Source organism: Chinchilla lanigera, unplaced genomic scaffold (assembly GCF_000276665.1).
Source record: "Chinchilla lanigera isolate Chin_1 unplaced genomic scaffold, ChiLan1.0 scaffold00064, whole genome shotgun sequence".
Lineage (NCBI taxonomy): Eukaryota > Metazoa > Chordata > Mammalia > Rodentia > Chinchillidae > Chinchilla > Chinchilla lanigera.
In genome coordinates, this window is record NW_004955465.1 from 1,361,781 (window position 1) to 1,382,813 (window position 21,033).

The following is a 21,033-nucleotide window of genomic DNA, read 5'->3' on the forward strand; positions in this document are numbered from 1 at the left end:
ATATATCAAATAGAACTCTGATTCACAACCTGTGCACAAAACCAGCTCCTCGTCTACAACAAAAAGCCCAGGAGCCTAGCCCACTTCAAGTCACAGCTGCAGGAAGACAGATTGGTGATATCCACGAACAGTCACTTCTGTCACAGGTGACGCCAAGTGGCCAGCGTTTCATTCAAAAATCAGTTTCTCTAACTTTTGTCCCTGCTTCCGACTTAGGACTAACCGGAGAAAGACAAAGCACCCCAACCTCTCCCTGATCGCCGCAACTTCCCCTCCTCCCTGCCGAGTTGCTGCCAAGAAACTAGCGCCAGGGGCTCAAACGGTTGACTCTGTCTACGGCGAGTTGTGAATAAACAGATCTGCGGCTTCTCTTTTGGTTGGTCTTCATTTATTTCAACCCGCCGGGCCGTCCCTGCAGGGAGCTGAAGACACACGGCCTAGGGCTCGAGTCTCCTCCAGGCAGGACCCTGGGGGCCTGGCAGCGGGATCAGGAGGGGGTTGGGGGCAATGGAGGTGCTAGGGCACAGGATCTTAGCTCCTGCAGAGTGCAGAGTGTCATCGCAGGAACTGGAGGTAAGAGCTGAGGAGCTCACCCATCTCAGATGTCACCGAGCCGGGGCGTGGGTGGAGCTTCCTGTGCACGCCCTGTGCGCACGCGCGCACTCAGCTCCCGCCCACCTGGGCTGACGTCACGTCCGGCGGCTGGTGTGGCGGCGTCGGCCCCGGGGTCGCTGCTCCGTGGCGTGCCAGGTGCGCGGGTGTCCCGACGCCGCCCACCCACGCGCACCCCCGAGCCTGCGGTCCAGCCGCGCGCACTGCCTGGTTTCCGCTGTCTCGCGTGAACCCTGGCCCCAACCCGGGTGTGTTCACCGCCACTGCTGGATTTGAAGCATACAGAATAGCGCCAGGGGGACCTGGGGTCCGGGACCAGGTCGTGCTTTCCTTTCCGGGCAGGTGCGCGCGCACGGGCAGCAGGTGGCCCCGGCAGACTTTCTGCCACCCGGTCGCCTTTGCCATTGTAGTGCCATGGTGTCTTTAGACAGCAGGGAGCTTTGAATGCTTTTGAAAAGCAAATCCCCAGCTCACTTTGCATTTTAATGTTTTGGATTTTTTTTTAAAGCATCTGGTCGTCAGAGCTCAGAATTCTTAGAACCGTTTTTCCTAAACGAATCCTAATCTTCCCTGGGACCGCATCGGTTCACGATTCAGAGGTCATGTTTTCAATAAGGAAGAAACCCTCCTCTGGTCGTGGAGAAGTCTCCGATTTTTTTAAATAACTGAGCACTTCTTCTTTTTTGCCTCAGCACTTGAAGCGATTGAGTGAGGCAGCGCAATATATTTAGAAAACGCATTACAACTTTACCGTTTGTGAAACACCAACATAATTTGAGTTTTTCTTGACGCTAGACTGTCAACATTAGGAAGGTTCTCGTGAAACAACCGGGGATCATGGAGCTGTTAAGTCCTCTGGCCAGATTTTACGTCATTTTTCTGCCTCCAGTTTTGTGGGTGTCTCTTGTCAAGTGCCAGTTCCTTACCCTCTTCTGGTTATAATTTAATAGTGCGTATCTATTGTGGGTTTTGAATTTTGATAGTTACATTGGGTAATACTGTGTTTAAAAGAAAAATAAGGGAGGAACTTGTGACTTTTTAGTCTTCTATAATTTAAATTTTTATTTTACAAAATGCCCACTTTAGAAAGCACAGTTAAGCAAAAGGAAGACAATGAAAGGCATCTGGAATCCTATTGCCTCAAGATAACCATTGCTACTATTTTGGAATATAGTCTTAATTTTTAATGCATATTTTGTAAAAACAGAAACACTGTGGACTGCTTGGTGGACACTTTTTGCTGCAACATATACTCTTGCCTGTCTTCCCTAGGCTACAGAATATCCATTGTGCTAGGACCTCTGCTGAGAAGTGCATAAACCTTTCTCGCGGTCTATTTTAGCAAAGTGCTTGTTGACTGACATCTTGAATTTTGGGCAAGGTGCGTAGGTGACATTATGTTAGTTGTATAAATGTGGAGATTCGATATCAAGTCCTCTGCAAAAGCAGGCAGTTTGTCATGGTATATCTGACTAATTGAAAAGCTGGAGAAGATCATTGGCAAATTTTCCAACTCTTTATTCTATGTCTCTAGGTGTCCCCTCCAAGAATGAAACATGACTGAAGACTCTCAGAGAAACTTTCGTTCAGTATATTATGAGAAAATGGGGTTTCGTGGAGTGGAGGAAAAGAAGTCACTGGAAATCCTACTGAAAGATGACCCTTTGGGTGAGTTTTACATGTTTCGTTAAGCTTATAGGTTCAGCTGGGTCTGGTGCTGCACACCTATTATCCCAGCTACTTGGGAGGCTGAGGCAGGAGGATCAGAAATTTGAGCCCAGCCACGACAACTTAGCAACTTAGCAAGATACTGTATCAAACTAAAAAATAAGAAAAGAGCTGGGATGTAGCTCAGTGTGAAGGCCCTGGATTCAGTTCCTAGTACCCCCCTCCCACCCACGCACTCAAAATCTTACTGGTTGCCAGTCATCTCAATTATTTTGAAAAAAATACTATGTTCAAAGACATCCAGGGTATTTGTTACTTGTTATAGTCTTCGGGTGCTTTGGTGACATCAGAATGGTATGTTTTGAGAAAAGTTCTAGAATTTTCAAATTTATATTTCACTGACAGAAGGTTTTGCAAGGTCTTGTAAACAATAACATTTGTCCTTATTAATGCTTTGTGCTTCCTTTCTTCAGTTTGTAGATATGTCATCATAGCTTCTGGGTAAACTTGCAACAACTTCAGTCCTGATTTTCCTTTGTGGAAATACTAAGACTGTATTATATATTGATGTTTTACTTTATCTTAAGTTAGGGATAATAAAGTCAGCTGTTAGTCAAAGTAAAATAAATTGAACCCTAGTCAGATATGCTTTATATGCATAGGATGCTATTTATTTGCTTGTTTTTTGTTGTGTTTTATTTGTGCAGGGATCAAACCCAGGGACTCACATTTGCTAGGCAATTGCTGTACACCTTACCCCCCATAGAGTGCTTTTAAATTTTAGAAATATTTCACATCTGAGTTTTAGTCTCATTGTGGAGTCTGTTTCAATGTGTCTGGCATTATAATGCTTCTTTAATAAGAAGAGGAATTGGAGGCCAGGACTGTTAGGTGTAATTTTGAGGTGGGTGGGGGCTGATGCTGCCACTTACCAGCTGTGTGAACTTGGTGAATCACTAACTGCTTTGAGCTTCTGTTCTATATCTGCAGAACAACAGCTCCCCAAATAGGCTTGTAATGTGGCTAAAATGAGATGAGTTATTTAATTATTAACTACCACTAGTGTTATAAGGAAGGTAGTAATATATGCAGAATGCATCTCTTATTCTATAAAATGCTAATTGTTTTAAAAAGCTAAGTTGATACAAGATCTGGGCTAGAAATCAGACCAATATTGCCTTTCCTAAATTTGCTGACCATATGGTAGACTTTCCCAGAAGAAATGTCCCAACTGTCCTTCCAATAAAAAAAAATGAAATGCGCTTATACATACTTTATTAAGCTCGAAAAGCTTCTAATTGTTTTTTCTTCCTCTAGATATTGAGAAACTTTGTACTTTTAGCCAGCGGTTCCCTCTCCCATCCATGTACCGTGCGTTGGTATGGAAGGTGCTCCTAGGTATGAGACCCAGAAATCGGGGAATTTATCTTCAAAAGCATTGCATGATGGGATCATTTGTCATCTCACAGGCAGGAAGGGTGGATGTGGGTAGGCCCTTTTCCGAGTCTTAGGTCTTCCTCCGGAGGCTCACTGTGAAAGGCATTAGGATGGTGACTGCAGCAGAAATACATGAACTATTACTCTGTTAGTGATGGAAAAGGAAGTAATGCACATTCCCAAGATAAGATGGGGCAAAACACTGGACAGGGAGAAAGGAGAACTGGTCTGCTCTTTGCTGTGAGCCAGGTAATCTGGAAAAAGACCCCTCTGGGGCTCATCTTTCACATCTGTACAGTGATAGTATTGAGCTTAATTACTTAGTTAGCTTTAAATTTGTTATATTTTTGTGATTCTCAGTGTAGAGGTGCCACTTCTTCATGTGTGCTCAGACTCAAAAAGGAATCAGCATTTCTTTTCCCTAAAAGTGTAAGTAATGAGTTCTGGTGATGAGAAGGAAAATGGACTTGCTTAGTTTTTGTGGAGGCAAAGGTACCTCAGGAGCCAAGAGCAGCTGCTTGGGCCAAAGATTTTTCTCCGTCTTTGTTGAGCCTCCTAGAGCATATAATACCCACTGTCACCCTCCATTTCTTCCTTAGACAGTTTGTTTGCTATAACTGTAAGACAGTGGTGGGATGGAGCTTTATGTGGGGTACAAGCTGGTATTGCGGTTTAATGGGCCTCCCCGTGTGCCAATCACTGATCTGAGAGGTTTCCACCAGTGACATGGAGCAATCCTAGAATTCCCCTGAGCCAGATCATGAGATCCCAGTTTGACAGATGGGAAGAACAACTGGGAGGCTGCATAACTGGTCTCCGAGGAAGCCTTATAGTCTGCAAGTGACAGAGATAACATTGAAGCTCTTTTGTAGACCTCGTGTGAAGGTAGGATAGAGTGTGGACCCTGTTTGCTTCTCCAATTGTAGCATATTTTCAGCACTTGAGAAACCTGCACTCTGAGTGTGGTTATGTAGTGTGGAGGAGAGAGACAAGGGGTGTACAAGCCATTCTAGAAAGCCCTGCAGAATGACTTTTTGTTGTGCGTCTTGGCAGGCTTGTGTGCTTCTTCCCGGTAGATCACTCAGCAGTTGCAGTCTACAGAAAAGTTGAAAACTACGTACTTTAGTTTTTCCCAGAGCATTTTCCCCTTAAATCTTACCATTTCCACTACATCAAGATAAGTGCCTTCCCGGGTGCGTCGCAGGTGGTCATGCCGACATGACTGTGCTGGGTGGTACTGTTTCTTATCACTGCACTGGATTAGTAGGAGATACACCGCTGTGCTTCGTGACAGTTCCTGAGCACCAGGTCCTGTCTGGCTTGTTCATCACCTCTGTTTCTCATGCCTTTCATTATCATGTAAGTGACTTATTTTTTGAGGTAAAAACACTGGAAATTTAGAGCTTTTATAATGTGAAGGACTCTTCTGAGCGGAGGTTTTTGTGTGTGGGGTATGCTTGTGTGTGTTTATTAGATTGCTCAAGGATCTTTGAATCCCCCCCTCCTCCTAACATTTTAGGTAAATATCAGAAAGAGACTTTTTAGGACCAACCTTTACAAAGTGGTTTAAGGTTTAACATGGGAGAGGCCTGTAGTAGTGTGATAAAGATACAGCTGTTTAATCTGCATTAGCCCAGAGTGGAGGACACTAGTGTATTCCTTTGGCTTCTCTGAAAGCCTAGTACAGAGCCCCATAGCTATGGTGAATAGAGGTTGTGTCAGGAAAAGGAACGTTTAAACAAGTGGGATAGCTGGACACCTTTGAGCTCACCTACCTTTTGTTTCCCAGAATACTGGATCTGTGGTGTCTTGTACTAGAGTGAGCTGTAGTCAAATGTACGAGCTCACACTGATCCTAGCTTTGTGTGGCCAGGTACTCTTCTGAGTGCTTTATGTATATTGATTTGTTTATTCCTCACAACAGCTGCCTTAGCGTAGATATTATTATTCCCATTCTTCACATGAGGAAGCTAAGCCGTAGTGAGACAGAAGATATTGCCAGAGGCTCCCAATCAGTTAATCATAGAGCCAGAAATCAAACCCAGGAACTTTGAGTCCAGAGCCTGGTGCTTCTGTACAGCTGTGTTACATTGAATGAGGCTGGAATAAATAACTGTTTTGCCTTATAGCAAAACTGAGAGCTTTGCAAATTCACTGCCACCATTCCTCAAATCTGTTCGACTGTGACTTCCTTTTCTGATGAAGATGCTTGGGGCTTGGACTCTGCAGAGAACATCGGTGAAATGCTTGTCTGTCCCATCTCCTGCCCTTGCTAAATTAGGAAACGAGCCCAGAGGGACGGGCGTATTCGCGAGAGTCCTGGGGTTAGCAGAGCTGAGATGAGAGCCTAGAGTTACTGAGGGTACATCCAGCGGTCTCCCCACTGTGTGTTTACTGTGTCACTTGCTTTGAAAAGAGCTGTGGTTCCTCTGACAAAGCCTAATGAGCTGATGCCATGTTTAAATGGAGCAAGGAGCATAAACCGTCCGAAATGCAGTAAGGTGAACTCGTCAATGAAGATCAGGGACTTCTGCAGCCCTGAAGAGAGGACGCTCTGTGAACAAGTTTTAACTGCTGTGGAGAAGGAGGATTGGACAGGGTGTTGGCTCTGAGATGTAGGAGGCGAGGTGCTAAAGTGGAGAGCAGGAGCACAAGGTGGTGCCAGCCTGACAGCTACCTTGTGGTTATGACTGTCCTGAAATTATGGGACATGCTTAAGGCTCTCCTGATGCCATTTCATTTCTCTTTAACATCAGTGATCAAATGTCATCATTCTGATACTGATAACGTAGAGCATTTAAGATTGTTCCGGTGAGAGTTTCCAAAAGAGAATCTGTGTGGTAGCAAATGTTTGTATGAAGTCTGGTCTAATTGTGAAGCTGGATCTCACAGGGTTCTTTTTAATAGGCGGAACATTTGGATTGGTGTCTCGTTATTTTTCCCTTTTTGTTTTGGGTCTGCGCAGGGATCCTGCCTCCCCACCACGAGTCCCACGCCCAGGTGATGATGTACCGCAAGGATCAGTACTGTGATGTCCTTCACGCCCTGAAAGTGATCCGCTTCATCAGTGATGCCACCCCTCAGGTCGAAGTCTATCTTCGCATGTATCAGCTGGAGTCTGGGAAGTTGCCTCGAAGTCCCTCCTTTCCACTGGTTAGTAAAAAATTTTCTCGACCTTTAACTCTGCCCCCTCCACCCCTCATTACTAGGGATTGAACCCAGTGCCTTTGTCTCCAGCGCCATCCCCAGCCCTTTTTAAATTTTGAGACAGGGTCTTACTAAGTTGTTAAGTTGCCCTTGTGGGACTTGAACTTACGGTCAGCCTTCCAGAGTGTTAACTTTGAACCATCCCATTTTGCCAGCCTTTGATTGCATCATATTTTGCCTTGAAATGTTCAGTGTTTTCTCATTGTCAACAAAATGAAAGCAACCTGTCTGCCTGGGATCCATGGCCCTGTACATTCTGATCCAATCTGCCTTATTTTAAAAAATACATTTTATTTCTAAACACTATAGTCATGCATTGCTTTCTGATGGGGATACATTCTGAGAAATGTTCTGTTAGACACTTTGATCATTGTGCAAACATAGAACATACTGACTTGGATTAGAGGGCTGCAGTGTCACTGGGCAATTTGGGTTAATTGGACCACCATCATTTTGGGTCCCATGGTACCTAAAACATTGTTATACAGCACGTAATTGTAATTTCAAAGGTACAGAAAAGTGAGAATTCTACTAAGAATTCCTATACACCCTTTATCTAGATTCCCCAGCTGTTAACATTTAGGACATCTGCTTTGTCATTTTCCCTATATATGTATACATACTTCCTTTTCCAAGCCATTTGTGAATAAGATGCAGACATGGTGTCTTATGACCTCAGATTCCCTCACTCCTAAAGACAGTACCCTCAGTAGTACAGGCATCAAGACCAAGAAGCTGAAGTTGATGCGATATTAACATCTCACCTGTAGACTCCATTCACATTTGATCAGTTGTCCCTGTAACGCCCTTATCCACAAATACACAATAAAAGTTCTGGTTGAGGATTCAATCTTGGATTATAGGTTGCACAGAGTTGTTATATTGCTTTAGTCACCTTTAATTTGGGTCAGTTTCCTTTTTTTTCTTCCCTGTCATGCTCTGGACATTTTGGAGGGGGGTTGGTCAGTTATTTTGCAGCAGCCGCTCGTGGTAGGATCGGCTGGTGCTTTCTGCTCGTTATAGCCGGGTATTTGCTTTTGGCAGGGTCAGCACCTGGGCAGTGACATCCACAGGCACTCAGTGGGGCTTGGTCCCGTGAAAAGTTCACTTGTACCTGCTGGGTTTTCCACTGGATATTTTTTTCCCCTTTGTAATTACTATGTCCCTTTGTGGAGAGACACTTTAAAACTGCTATGTTAGTTATCCTAGTCCTTATTAAACTTTTATCCATGAATTTGAACATCTGCTGATGATTTTTCAAAGAATTTTATGTTTTAACTTTTCATCTTTAAGTAATTTTGGACATAGGAAAAAGTTGAAAAAAAATAGTGCAGCATCACTCAGCACTCTCAACTGCCACCTCTTACATAACCATGGTCTAATGATCAAAACCAGAGAATTGGCTTTGACAGAACACGCAGAGCTGCTGTACGGCGCATACTGAGCTTTTGCTGATTGTTCCACTGATGCCCTTCTCTGATCCAGGATCCAGCCCCCCATCACACCTTACCCGAGGGACCATGTCGTAGTCTGCCTTAATCCGGAACAGTTCCCCAGTCTTTCTTGCTCTCTCCTGACCTGGACACTGAAGACTGCTGGCCAGTGGAGCATTTCTGATGTTTCCTTGTGATTGGAATCTGGTTATGCACTACTGGCAAGAGTACCAAGAGGTCTGATACCCATTCCTGTAGCTTTGATCGGTTGATGAAAGTGCTGTTGCCAGGTTTCCCCACTGTGAAGTTACTATTTTCCTATATAGTTAATAAGTAACTCAGGCGAGGTACTTTGAGAGACTTGTAAATATCTACCCACTAATCATTCTTGCTCCAAACAGATTTTACTCTGCTGGTTGCCAAATGATTTTTTCTTTCATTCCTTCTATATTTAGTTGTTTTTTTTTTTCCATAAAAAAGAGTTTTCTCTTCTTTTATTTATTGATACCAGTATGAATTTCTGGAGTCCTGTTTTTAATTCAGTGGCCTGGAATCCATGGCTGCTGTTACTTTTGGGGCTCAGATTGTCCTACACTTAGCCAGTGGCAGTCCCTTCCAGCTGTGCTGTGCCTTTTGGATGAGTTTCAATGTTTTGTTTCCTGCCTTTCTGCCACAACAAGATGCTCCAAGCTTATTGTGTACTCTCTGTGCTGCGGCTGTAGAATCAGCCATTTCTTTTTTAGGGGGATGTGGTATTTAGAAACCAAAATAAGACACCATGTGTGTTCATTATTCTAGGCTGTCATTGTTTCGAGACAGTCTCAGTAGGCAGAGGTAGGAAATGCACGTGTGTACACACATTCACACACATATGTCTCCATATCTGTATACATGTTGTGTAAGGTGGTTTTGTTTTGTTTGTGGCATTGGGTGTCTAACCTGGACTTATACTTGCCAGGCAAGTGCTCTGCCACCAAGCTGTGTCCCTAGCACCTATATTAGGTATAGTTGAAAAACACAGTGAATGTTTAAATTTAAAGACATTTATTACAGTGAAAAACAAGGCACAGTGCCGTTAATACTCCCCCAGAATATTCACCCTTGCTTCACACACACTTATCCCAGCATTCTTGCCACTTTCTGGGGCAGGTCTGGAAGTCCTCTTTCCTGAGTGTCTTTAGGTGCACTGTCATGGCTGCCTCGATGCTGTGAATCTATTCAAAATATTTACCTTTTGTGGTCATTTGGAGGAAGATCCAGGAGCCTCATGCTGCAGATCTGGTGAATAGGTGGAAGAGGACACCCTGCAGTGCTTTACAAGCCTGGCCTTCCACTGGATGCCACTTGGCAGCAGCATTCCCTGTGTTTCTGGTCACACCTCATTAAGACACTCAGGAAAGAGGACTTCCAGAACTGCTTCAGAAAGTGGCAAGTACAACGGGATGAGTGTGTTTAAAACAAGGGAAAGTATACTGGCAGAGATTAATGGCAGTGTGTCTTTTACTATAATAACTTTTTTTAAAATTTAAACATGTACAATACCCTTATATCACACCTTGGGTGTTATATATACATGAGTATATATAATCATATACCTATATATCATATCTACAGATAAGTTTAAAACTTTGAGTTCCTATTGATGTGTTCAGTTTCAGTCCACTCTCACAAACTCATCCCACCCTTTCCCCTTTCCGTATTTTCAGCTCCCTTTGCCAGTGCAGATGTGAAAAGGCTCTCGTCATCCCCGATACATGTACTTCTCTGCTTCCTTGCTTATTTTCTATATTATTATGGTTGATGCACTATGTTAACCTGAGGAGTCTAGAAGCTTAACTAAATACCCCAGCAGTTCTACATCCTGGGGTAAAAAAGATATGCCCTTCCCGCTCTAGCATGTTGTTCATTGTGTCAACTTGAGACGTTAAGAAGTTTAATTCAGCAGAGAGCCAGGGTCCTTACCTTATAAACATCCTGAGCTTGTGAAACAGAAAGGCACAGAGATGGTATGGGTATAAAGGACCCTCACCAGGGTAGATAGCCTACATACAATCTAAGGGAGGAAAAGAGGCTTGCTGCCCCTCCTTTTGCTCTTGATGCTTTTGTTGTCTTCGGCCGCCTTGGCCCACTTCCCCTGTACCATGCCACCCCACCCTACCTTGGAGCCAGCTGATTATGGTCTAAAACCTCCACAAACTGTGAGCTAAATAAACTTTTCCTCCCTTAATTTTGGGGATTGGGTATTTTGTCTCAGCAACAAGAAAAAGTAACCACAACAATATGTAACAAGCAGCATCAGCCACCTCAGCTCTGACCTTCAGGTGCCTCTGTCCCCATGGCCCTGGACCTGCAGGTGGAGGTGGTCCCTGGCTGCTTCTGCACCTTTCTCAGCCCTGACCCTTCACTGCCTCAGCCTCTTCCTTGGCCTTGCCCACCTTCTCTGCTGCCATTCCCTGCTCCAAGCTGCTTTGTTAATGTCATCTCTAGCAAACCCCTTACTTCAATGACTTGGGCTTCTTATTGTTGGGAGGGGAAGAAAAAGCAGGCAGGTAGAGAAAGACTATAGATTGAAGCCTTGGCTATTTTATTGCAGTTCTTGTTAGGCATTTTAGTGAAGGTTGGTTTGTTTGGCTAAAACAGAGAATGGTTCAAACAGGGAACTGCTTGCAAGTTTTGCTGATCTATGAAATCTACGTATTGGAAGATTGGATGGCAATCCATAATAAAAATATTTATTTTTATCTTTTGAATTTAATGACATGATACTCATGGGCCAGTGTTGGAGCTAAAGGTCATCTGCTTTCATTAAAAATTATCAAGAGAGAGAAATTCCCTAAAAAATAATTGGAACTTGTCACAATCTCCTGTAAGCAGCACTGTATCACAGGCACAATGAAGTTGCTAGGACTGCACATGTCCTTAAATTACATATTAAATTAGTAGGATAATCTGTCAGCTCCAGAAATGTAGATGATAGGTCTTAGCTTCTGCCTTGTCCTCATGCAGCTTGTGCCGCTCACAACCCAGCCCAGGCACACGTATTCGAGTGTGTGCTGGGGGCCCTGTCCCCCACAGTCACAAGCCCTGCTCATCCTTTATCCAGTAATGAGAATGTGTGGCCACACTCAACCACAAATGCAGCTATTGAGGGACATGGGTTCTCTTCCTCGAAGAGGGACAGTTAGTGACCTTGCAGAGCATCTGGAGCCAGACTCAGGATTGCATGGGAGTCTAAGAAAGGAGAGTTTTCTTTCCTTCTTTCTCACATTGATGCTTAGAAAAATTAATTTTCTGTGATCCTGTTACTGTGTTTTGTAGAACACTTACAAGTTGAAGGAAGGCCTCATAATGAGATACTTACATTAAAATAGGGATTCTGATGTAACTCAGAACTTTTTAGGGAAGTAGAGAGATGCTTCTTAGTTTCATTTTAATGTTAAAATCCTTCAGCTATGCAATCCTACATGAAATGTAAAGCTTTTTGTGTATGATTACAGTGTTAGAAAACAAAATAGTTTCCCAGGTCAGGTTCTAGGTGTTTATTTATTTTTGCAACCCCTGGGCTTGAACTCAGGGCCTTTGCATATGCAGTCCAAGTGCTCTAATACTGGGCCAAATCCTTAGCCCAGGTTGCGGCTTTTATAAGATTTCTCTGTAGAAATTTACTTGAGGGTTTACTCTTGTGTTCTGAGTATGGACACACATTCTCTTGATTCCTAAAATTCTGGTTCTAGAGACTTTTAAATTTAGATGCTTAGAGATAGGGCACCTGTCATCCTCGCACTCAAGAGGCTGAGGCAGGAGGATCACTGTGAGTTTGAGGCCAGCCTGGACCACATAGCTAGTTCATGCCAGCCTGAAATATGTAGCAAGACCCTGTCTAAAAAAAACCTGCAACAAAAAAATTCTAAAGGTGTATATGAATGCTTTGAAATAAAGCAAATGCCCTGGCAGTGCTTCTGAAGTCCTTTAATATTTGAAAATTCCTGTGTTGACAAGAATCTGCAGATACATGCGGCTTATCACATACTTTTGGGAGAAATTCTGTTCCAGCACTGTGAACGATCTCGATGGAGCAAGTAAGAGCCTTGCTTATGACTTATGTTGACTTTGTGATGAGCTCAATGTTAGAAGGTGGAGGCTCCCTAAAAACAAGTCCTTCATAAGCAGCACCGGTTCCAGTAGATTTCTCTAGTCCCTCATCCTCCACCCTGTGCTTCTCGTTACTGGTGGACTCTGCTTTTGATCATACTTTGATTTACTAATGTGGCTTTTTCCAAATCTAGGTGGCAAGGTTTTATTTTTATTAAAGAACTGTGTCTTCCTCTCTGTTCCTGCTCTCTCCTGAGGTGTTCATGAATCTTTCAGGAGCCAGAAGATGAAGTGTTTCTTGCCATTGCTAAAGCCATGGAAGAAATGGTGAAAGATAGTGTTGACTGCTACTGGATCATCCGATGCTTTGTGAACCAGTTAAATAACAAGTACCGGGATTCTTTGCCGCAGCTGGTGAGGAGTGTTTTTGGCTAATTTTGGGGGTGAGCAGTGGTGTTAAGGATCATCAGCAAGAACCTAACTGGTGCTGCGTATTTATGAGTGGAGTCTCTCCATAGGGGCTCAGTAAATGTGTTCTGTGTAAAGCCAGACAGTAAACATCTCCAGCCAGGTGGCCGGGGATCTCTGCTGCAGTCGCTCAGCTCTGCTGCTGGAGCTCAAAGGCAGCCGTAGACATGCACTGAAAAATGCCAGGCTTGGAACTGCACCACTGCAGGCTACATTTTGCCAACATTTGGTCTACAGTATTCCCTGTCTTGGTCCAGAATCCACCAGCTTTATCTAGACTGTTCCTTCGACGTGTATTAGTTAGGATTGAAGTTGCTGGGGTGTAATGTAATGGAAGATCCAAGTAACAGGAGCCCGTTTTCTCTCACATAACTGCAAGTCCAGAGGTAAAGCAGACCACAGTTGGTTTTACAGCACCAGCTTTATCTAGACTGTTCCTTCGACGTGTATTAGTTAGGATTGAAGTTGCTGGGGTGTAATGTAATGGAAGATCCAAGTAACAGGAGCCCGTTTTCTCTCACATAACTGCAAGTCCAGAGGTAAAGCAGACCACAGTTGGTTTTACAGCACCACAATATGGACGCCTGTCATTTTGCTCCAATATCAGACAGAGTCTTTCCACTCCTATAGGTCCACAAGCTATGATATTCCTATTCTGGGCAGGAAGAAAGGGAAGGGCAAAGATAAATGTGAAGGCGGGAGAGGGGCAAGCTGTCAAGTCTCAAGCAGGCTTTCCTTCTGCAAGTACGCAGATGCTCAGCTTAGGATGAGGCTGTAGCCCAAGAAACCTTCGTAAGATGAAAATGTAGTTCCCTTCACTTTCTAAACATCTGAGGCAACTGCAGTATGGGTGGGTTTTCCTCACGATTGTGTGCCTGGCTGGGTAAGACTGTAAGACCATGCACCAGCAGCCTGAGAAGATCCAGATTCAAAATTCCACCAGCACTTTCTCCTGAGTGCATCACTTTGAACCCCATTGTCAAATTGAAAAATCTGCAGTTGGATTGTCGTAAGCCAGGGCCATTGGTATTAGTGGCTAGGACTGTGTCACTTGGCTTTTTCTCTGCAGCAGAGGCTGGGACACATGGTTTTAAAAAACCCAGAGTGAGATGATCTCCTGGGAGAGCAGCGATTCTCTTTAGCAAGGAAAGTGCGTGGATGGGGGCAGCTCTGGTGCCACACCGTGGCTGAGGAGTCCCGAGTGCCGAGTGGCTCTTGATTTGTGGCATAAGCCAGTCTTCCTTGGTGCTTCTCTTCTTTCCAGTTTGTCCCCTTTTTAAAAAAAACCATTTATAAAAAGGAACTTATGTTTTTTCCTAAATCATTGAGTTTATTTGAAAATGCTCCTAAAAGTGGTAACTGTGACCCAGGGTGCCAGGGAGGTGAGGGGCAGTGAAGAAGGCAGTCCAGCTCTGAAGACCACGGCTACAACTGTGTGCCCCGTGTACTGAGGGGGCAGAAAGGCAGGACCTTCCAGCTTCTGTCTATTCTTACGAGAGCAGTTTTTACATATTTTAATTATGTAAAATTTGATTTTAGGATTTTCTACTTAGTTGAGTTTGATAAACACGCTTTTAAGCATGGAATTGGAGCATAAGTAAATATAACGTTGGTTGTCAAATCAGGAGGCCTTAATCATACTGTTATTTTCTTAGCATTTTTTGCTTAATATTGGAGTAAGTTAGCAGCACTTTGATAAGTTATGGTATATACAAAAAATTCATTTTGGGAAACGCAAGTAATAAATGAATACATTCTCAAAAGACATTAAACCACCCGGATGAATTCACGTTGCCCTAGGTCTGGACCAGCACCCCCGCTCCCCTTCCTAAACAGTGAGCATTGTCCTGGGCCTGGTGTACACCCTTCTAGACCTTTTCCTGCATGTGGATGTATAAAGTGATTTAAAAAAAAAAAAAAAAACAACGACAACAAAGTAGCCTCATGCTGTGCAGATGGCCCTGTAGTTCTGTTTTTAATTTGGAGAAATTTACAGGTTTGTACAGATAGAACACTCCTTTTCAGTCCTGATTCCCTGTTGGTATATGGGAGCTTTTAACAATTCCTATGGCTTTTCCTCCTCCACTAGGCCAATTAAATGAGAATCTTTCCATTTCCATCTTTCCATGGGGCCCTGAAATTCCACTTTTTTTAAAGATTCCAGGCAACTCTGAAGTGTGGCTAGGGTTGAGATCCACTCATTTAGTAACTACTTTTTCTTTCTATTTTATTTACAGTTCTTGTATTGAATCTGCCCATGTTAACAGCCACACACTGACAATAAACTGCCTTTGTACATGGTCACCATGTATATAGTGAGGCAGCTCCCTATAAGGGAATGCGTGAGTGAAGGGGAGACACCTAAAATCTGTGTATTTCGTAATGGCCATATCAATTTATGCTCTTCAAACAGATGATGAGGTTTTCTGTTTTCTACTCATTGCCAGTAACTGTGTGTGTGTGCGTGTGTGTGTGTGTGTGTGTGTGTGTGTGTGTGTGTGTGTGTGTTTAGTGACTTACTGGCCCCTTTTCATAACTATCTCTTTTTGTCTCATTTTACCTTCATTCTATCCTAATCCCACTCCACTTTGGTCCTACCCTTCCTCTTTTCCCTTGACTGCCATCCATCCATGCCGTCTATCCCACCCTACCCATCCATCCCACCCCACCCCACCCATCCCATCCCATCCATCCTTTCTATCTCATCTCATCTCATCTCATCTCATCTCATCTCATCATCTCATCTCATCCCATCCCATCCAATCTAATCTAATCTAATCTAATCTGACTACTCCAGAACAACCAGTACTCTCACAGGCCCCTTAGAATGACTGAATTATGATTTGGACTTTCTGAGGCTGTTGAATGTGGTTAGTGCAATAAGCACCATGGTGACTGACTGTTCTCTTTTTCCGGGGTTGGCCCAGGTTGAGCACTAAAAGAGTCTGTGTCCAGGAGAAACCCCTCAGTCCAGGAAGGTGAGACTGACCTGGAAATTTGCTGTGTCACAAGTGACTTGGATAGGCCTGCAGTTTTGTTTTCTAGGACTTCCTTGCTTTCAGCATGCAAATTTTTTTTCATCATAGGCCGTAACATCAGGTGATGTCATGTCACAGGAAACGCGTGACCTCTCTTCCTGTTTAATCTCTAGCCAAAGGCTTTGGAACAATACTTGAATCTGGAAGACAGCAGACTGCTGAATCATCTGAAGTCCTGTTCTGCAGTGTCTAAGCTGCCCTATGATCTCTGGTTTAAGAGGTGCTTTGCGGGATGCCTGCCTGAATCCAGCTTGCAGAGGCAAGTGTTTCTTTCTGAGACACACCGAGGGCCTGGAGTCAGAGGAGAATCCTAGCCTTTCTCGTGGTTGTCCCTCAGCATATAAATTTGCTTAGCACAGATTTGCAGCTAAATTCTCTTGCAGCTACCATCACAGCACACGATTCTGCTTGTTATTGAGTACACACTTAGAAAGTTCGAGCACCTTCTGTGCAGTAGATGCTATAGAGTAGTTACATCTGAAACTGTCCACAGGTTTATATAAGCAGGAGGTCCTCTTTTCTAGAATTGTGGTGGGTCCTGATCTCATTGAAATCATGGTATTTCTGTTTCTTTGTGGCACCTTTAAAAGAGCTGAAGATGCTCAAAGAGCTGAGACTCAACCTGCCGTTCTAAGTCAGTTTCAGGCCCTTGTGTTTCTGAGTTGTGTTTCTGCCCCTTTGGGGCCTTGTGATGTGATTGGGAAGAAAGGCAGTACACAGGGAACGCTGGAACACAGCACAGAACTAAGTGCGTAGACCAGTAATGATGGACCTTTTAAAGACGAGTGCGCAGAGCCCAGACTGCAACCTGAAACCCACTTTGCCATTGGAAAGGGCCAGCACTGCCATTAAACCTGAATGTTGGGGTTTTAGTTTAGGGGAAGAAAAGCTCATATGTTAACATCTTTTGTCTTAAAAGAAAAACAGCATGCGTGTCGTAGGTTTGCCACTCGGCTATAGATGATCATACCAACTTCAAAAGTTTTAGGCGTTAATAAAATAGAATAGGATGGATCAATAACTGGCTCCGTAAGCCCACAGAGTAGTTGAGGGAATCTGTCCCCAGACTCACTGGCAGTGAAACTGACTTTATCTCACATTTCGTATGCTTCTTTTGTTGTGGTCCCGTGTTGCAATAATTATATGAACATTACAGAATATTAATGAAGTGCAAGTTTTAGTTTAGGACTTCTTTCATTCCTTGAAAATTTCAGGTTTGTAACATGAGGAAATGAGCATTTTGTAGATTCTGAGGAGAGTGTGTGTGTGTGTGTGTGTGTGTGTGTGTGTGTGTGGTGCTGGGAATGGAACCCAGGGTCTTGCGTGTGCTAGGCCAACAAGCTGTCACTGAGCCATATCCTGAGTCCTGAGCGGTCATTTTCAGTGAATTTTTCTTTTACTTTCAGTGCTCATTGTGTCTGGAGCAGATTTCAAAAGGCTCATCTGTTTTGTTTCTGATAATTATTTCATTGTCATTCCCTGAAGCTTTTACTTAAAGTACGAGTCGTGTGATCTTATTTTCTAATTTGAGAGTATAATTTATGTTTATAGGTAAACATGGATTTCAGACCCATGTAAAATGATTATACCTCTTTGTTTTTGTAGGGTTTGGGATAAAGTTGTAAGTGGATCCTGTAAGATCCTCGTTTTTGTAGCTGTGGAAATTTTATTAACCTTTAAACTAAAAGTAATGGCATTGAACAGTGCAGAGAAGATAACAAAGTTCCTGGAAAATGTAAGTGTGCATTATTTGATTTGATCTTGACTCTAGAAATGAAATGAGCTTTAGCAAGCCAGATTTTCCTGCTGCGTTACATTATTCCAGAGAAATAATACCATATATGTGTACTTCATAAAAAACACTTTTCTCCCGGAAAAGTGGCATCACATTGGCCTGGGGATAATACTTCACATCTTCCGCTCTTCGGGGGCTGCTGTTCTGACCAGTGAGGCCACTGCTGAGCCTGCCAGTGGGGCCCAGGGCCTCGTCCCCTGTGATGGCCAGCATGTGGATGTGTAATCCCAGTTGGATTTGTTAATGCACTGAGTATCATCTTAGTGGATGTTGAAAAAGGTCTAAATGAGTCAACTTTTCCCTGTTTCCTGGACTCCTCTGCTAGCAAGAGGGGGGATAAGGAGTATGTCATGGATGAGACCCAGAACTTGTGCCCCTTTCATGCGTCTATATAAATGCCTGGACAGTGGCCTGGTAAATGATCAGTACCAAGTACCTGTGTTCCCTAGATGTATCCTCCTTACCATCATAATCCGTGGTCGATAGTGCCAGGGCCTGATGACCTCCTGTCATCTTGTGAACAGCTCTGTGACGTTGGGTATCTGTGTCCCCTTCAGGGACAGGGTTCTGGCCTCCAGGCAGCTCTGGGAAGCTGCCCAGGGCCCCACAGTCAGCAGGGTTTGAACCTGCACCAGCACAGTCTGACACTGGAGCCGCTCAGCGTGTCCTCAGGTGGCAATGAAACAGTCCTTTTATGCTGTTGCTTTCTGAGAAACAGTGGAAACTCCTGTGGAAATACTGTAATTTTTAGGCTGCAGTGAATGAAAGAAGATCCTAAAATTATGAACCCAGGAATTTCACCCAGGGTGCTTTGCTGTTTGCAGATTCCCCGGGACAGCTCGGATGCCGTCGTGAGCAAGGCCATCGACCTGTGGCACAAACACTGTGGGACCCCAGTGCATTCGGCCTGACCCCTCCCGGTGGCTGTGGCCAGGCCCCCAGGCCGGCTTGAGCCCTCTGTACCTGTTACCTGCCCCACCGATTGCAGTGGTCTTTGCTCTGGTGCTCAAAGTGCAATGTTTTTTCAGTAAAATAATTTAATTGAAATACCTAGTGTTACTGTGTTGCGGAGCATCTTTCAGTTACAAGAACAAATGCAGAACTCCCTTGGGAATGGCAGGGCTAAGAGTTGTGGGAAAATGCTTCCAGTTTGCGGAGCAGCAGACCTGGCGGGTGGGTGCATGAACCAGCAGTGCGGCACCAACCCCGCCTCTCTCATTAGCACCAAGCTGGTTCCTTTTGAAGGTCTATTTCTGGAATAAAGAACGACTTCCTCTTGTTGACGCCCCAGCCTTGGCTTTAGTTGGTACAGGGCTGGTGTAAGTGTGAGTTTGCTGCATTCGCAGAAATACAATCTTTACATGTCTTTGTGCTTCTCCTTGTGCCGGTTGGGGTGAAGCCTTTGTTGAACAAAATACATCTAAATTTACCGAGGACAAAGTACTTGTGTTGATATTTTGCTGGACTCCTACTCTTTCCTGATGAGTTATTAAGTGTGGGGGTGGACTTTGGGGACCCCTGTGCTACATAGAAAGAGCTAGGGAGATGCTGGCAGGTTAAGGTTAATGGCTGACGACCCTCTGGCCATATTGGACTACACAATGGTCATATTCATGGGGCAGTGTGAGCCTCACTTTGCCACTGGTGAGTGCAGTGGGCCCTTTGTTTCAGCTCACTCAGTCGTCAGACCTGCAGGAGCCTCAGCGGGGACTGTGATTCTGCACCCCAGCCCTAAATGAGGAGGGAGATGGTGAAATTACAGAGTTACAGTTCTGACAACCCGGTCCCTCCCTCCTGTGTAAAACACCCATTGAGAAAGCATTCAGAGAAAATGGAGTTTTGAAACCAGCTGCTACTTCTCTCTAGTGGCAGGTTCAAGAATATTTAATTTTTAAAAACAAACTCAAAAGTCCACCCTGAAGAGAAAGCTCTTAAAGGCAAACTGCTACTACAGTTAAGACTTTAAAAATGGACTTGTTGCTCGCCGCCTGAAAAACCACACTGAGCAATCACTAGCCCAGGCCCCTGAGCCCACGGATCTTGGAGATACATGACGTTCACAGCGAAGGGAGGAAATGAAGTAATGGGACTTCCCTTTAAGAGCCGCCTGGCATTTCCACAAACCTTTAGTAAGACAGAAGCCATGAAATCTACTGGTGTTCGTGACTTCCAGTTCCAGACAGGAGAAAAGGAATGAACATTCTGTCTGCAAGAGGAGAGTTTGAAGTCTGTGCTTTAGAGAGCTCCTGCCTGGAGGCTGGGAGGAGACAGCGCAGCACGGGTGTGCAAGACCCGAGCTTCCCTAGGGGAGGAAGCCGGGCCCAGGTCCTCTCGCTTCACTTGTTTTGGCTGAGGACCACATGACCTGAAATGCAACGCTCTGTGTACTGCTGGGAGAGCTAAAAATAACCTGCAAATATATTTCGTCCCACCCAGTTTGCTGAAATAAGACCGTTCTGACCAAAGGGCATGGGGTGGAGATTTTGTTTTATTGTTAAATGAGTCCATATGATAGCATCAAGAATTTATCCCACCTACACCTGTAATCCCAGCACTGGGAAGGCTGAAGCAGGAAGGTGGCCTCGAATTTGGGGGCAGCCTGGGCTGCTCAGCAAGACTTGGTCTCCAAAAAAAGAATAAAAATTCTTACAAAACCAAAAACTTTTTTAAAATGTTTATTTGAAAACTAAACAGCAGGGGATTTTGAAGGGCATCTGTGAGGACAGTGAACGAGCATATGAGAGCCCAGTTCTGTCATGACAGGATTTTACTTTGAGAGCACACTACTTAGTTTCTGCCTGCTTCCCTTGGCGAAGAACACAATTCCGCGTAACAGTGTCCACGTTGCCTTTCTTGAAAACACTTGGTCAGGAAGCTGTGGGATGTTTCCTTTGTGTGAAAACCCAGACTGTTGGTCACAGCCACTACTGTATTGTGGGTGAAACGTGCAGTCTCCCTCTCCATCAGGAAATGGGAACTTAACAGGAAAATTTTAGTTTCCGCTGTTTCCCTTCTAGAGATCTGACACAGACCAGAGACTTCCAGTGTACTTGCCTAGGAGATACTAAGCACCAAAATCATTGAGTCTGTATGTGTAGAGTGCATATGTTGTGTGTGCGTAGGGAGAAATGTGCATGTGGAGCATGTATAGTTAAGATAGGTATGTGTATGTGGAGTGTGTGTGGGAGTGTATGTGGAATACGGTGTGTAAACGTGTGTGGGTGTGTATTGGGGTGGGCTCTGGTGTATATGGATTGTGTATGGGGTACATGTATGTGTGGAA

At 44.3% G+C, this 21,033-nt stretch overlaps 1 protein-coding gene across 10 annotated transcripts; it reads left to right on the forward strand.

Annotated features, from left to right (window-relative positions):
• The first annotated feature begins 672 nt into the window (after window positions 1–672).
• Window positions 673–19,034, forward strand: Tbc1d7 (TBC1 domain family, member 7). 10 transcript variants are annotated; one of them, XM_005398807.2, is made up of 9 exons: window positions 684–954; window positions 1,885–1,993; window positions 2,147–2,280; window positions 3,598–3,678; window positions 6,683–6,870; window positions 12,726–12,863; window positions 16,069–16,214; window positions 17,561–17,690; window positions 18,575–19,034. In XM_005398807.2, exons 3-9 carry the CDS (start codon window positions 2,169–2,171, stop codon window positions 18,659–18,661), a joined length of 882 nt encoding a protein of 293 aa, XP_005398864.1. In that variant the 5' UTR covers window positions 684–954; window positions 1,885–1,993; window positions 2,147–2,168; the 3' UTR covers window positions 18,662–19,034. The 10 variants fall into 10 exon arrangements, with proteins under 10 accessions (XP_005398869.1, XP_005398864.1, XP_013377321.1 ...); XM_013521867.1 differs by having other exon boundaries at window positions 684–931; XM_005398808.2 differs by having other exon boundaries at window positions 718–750.
• Window positions 19,035–21,033: the final 1,999 nt, after the last annotated feature.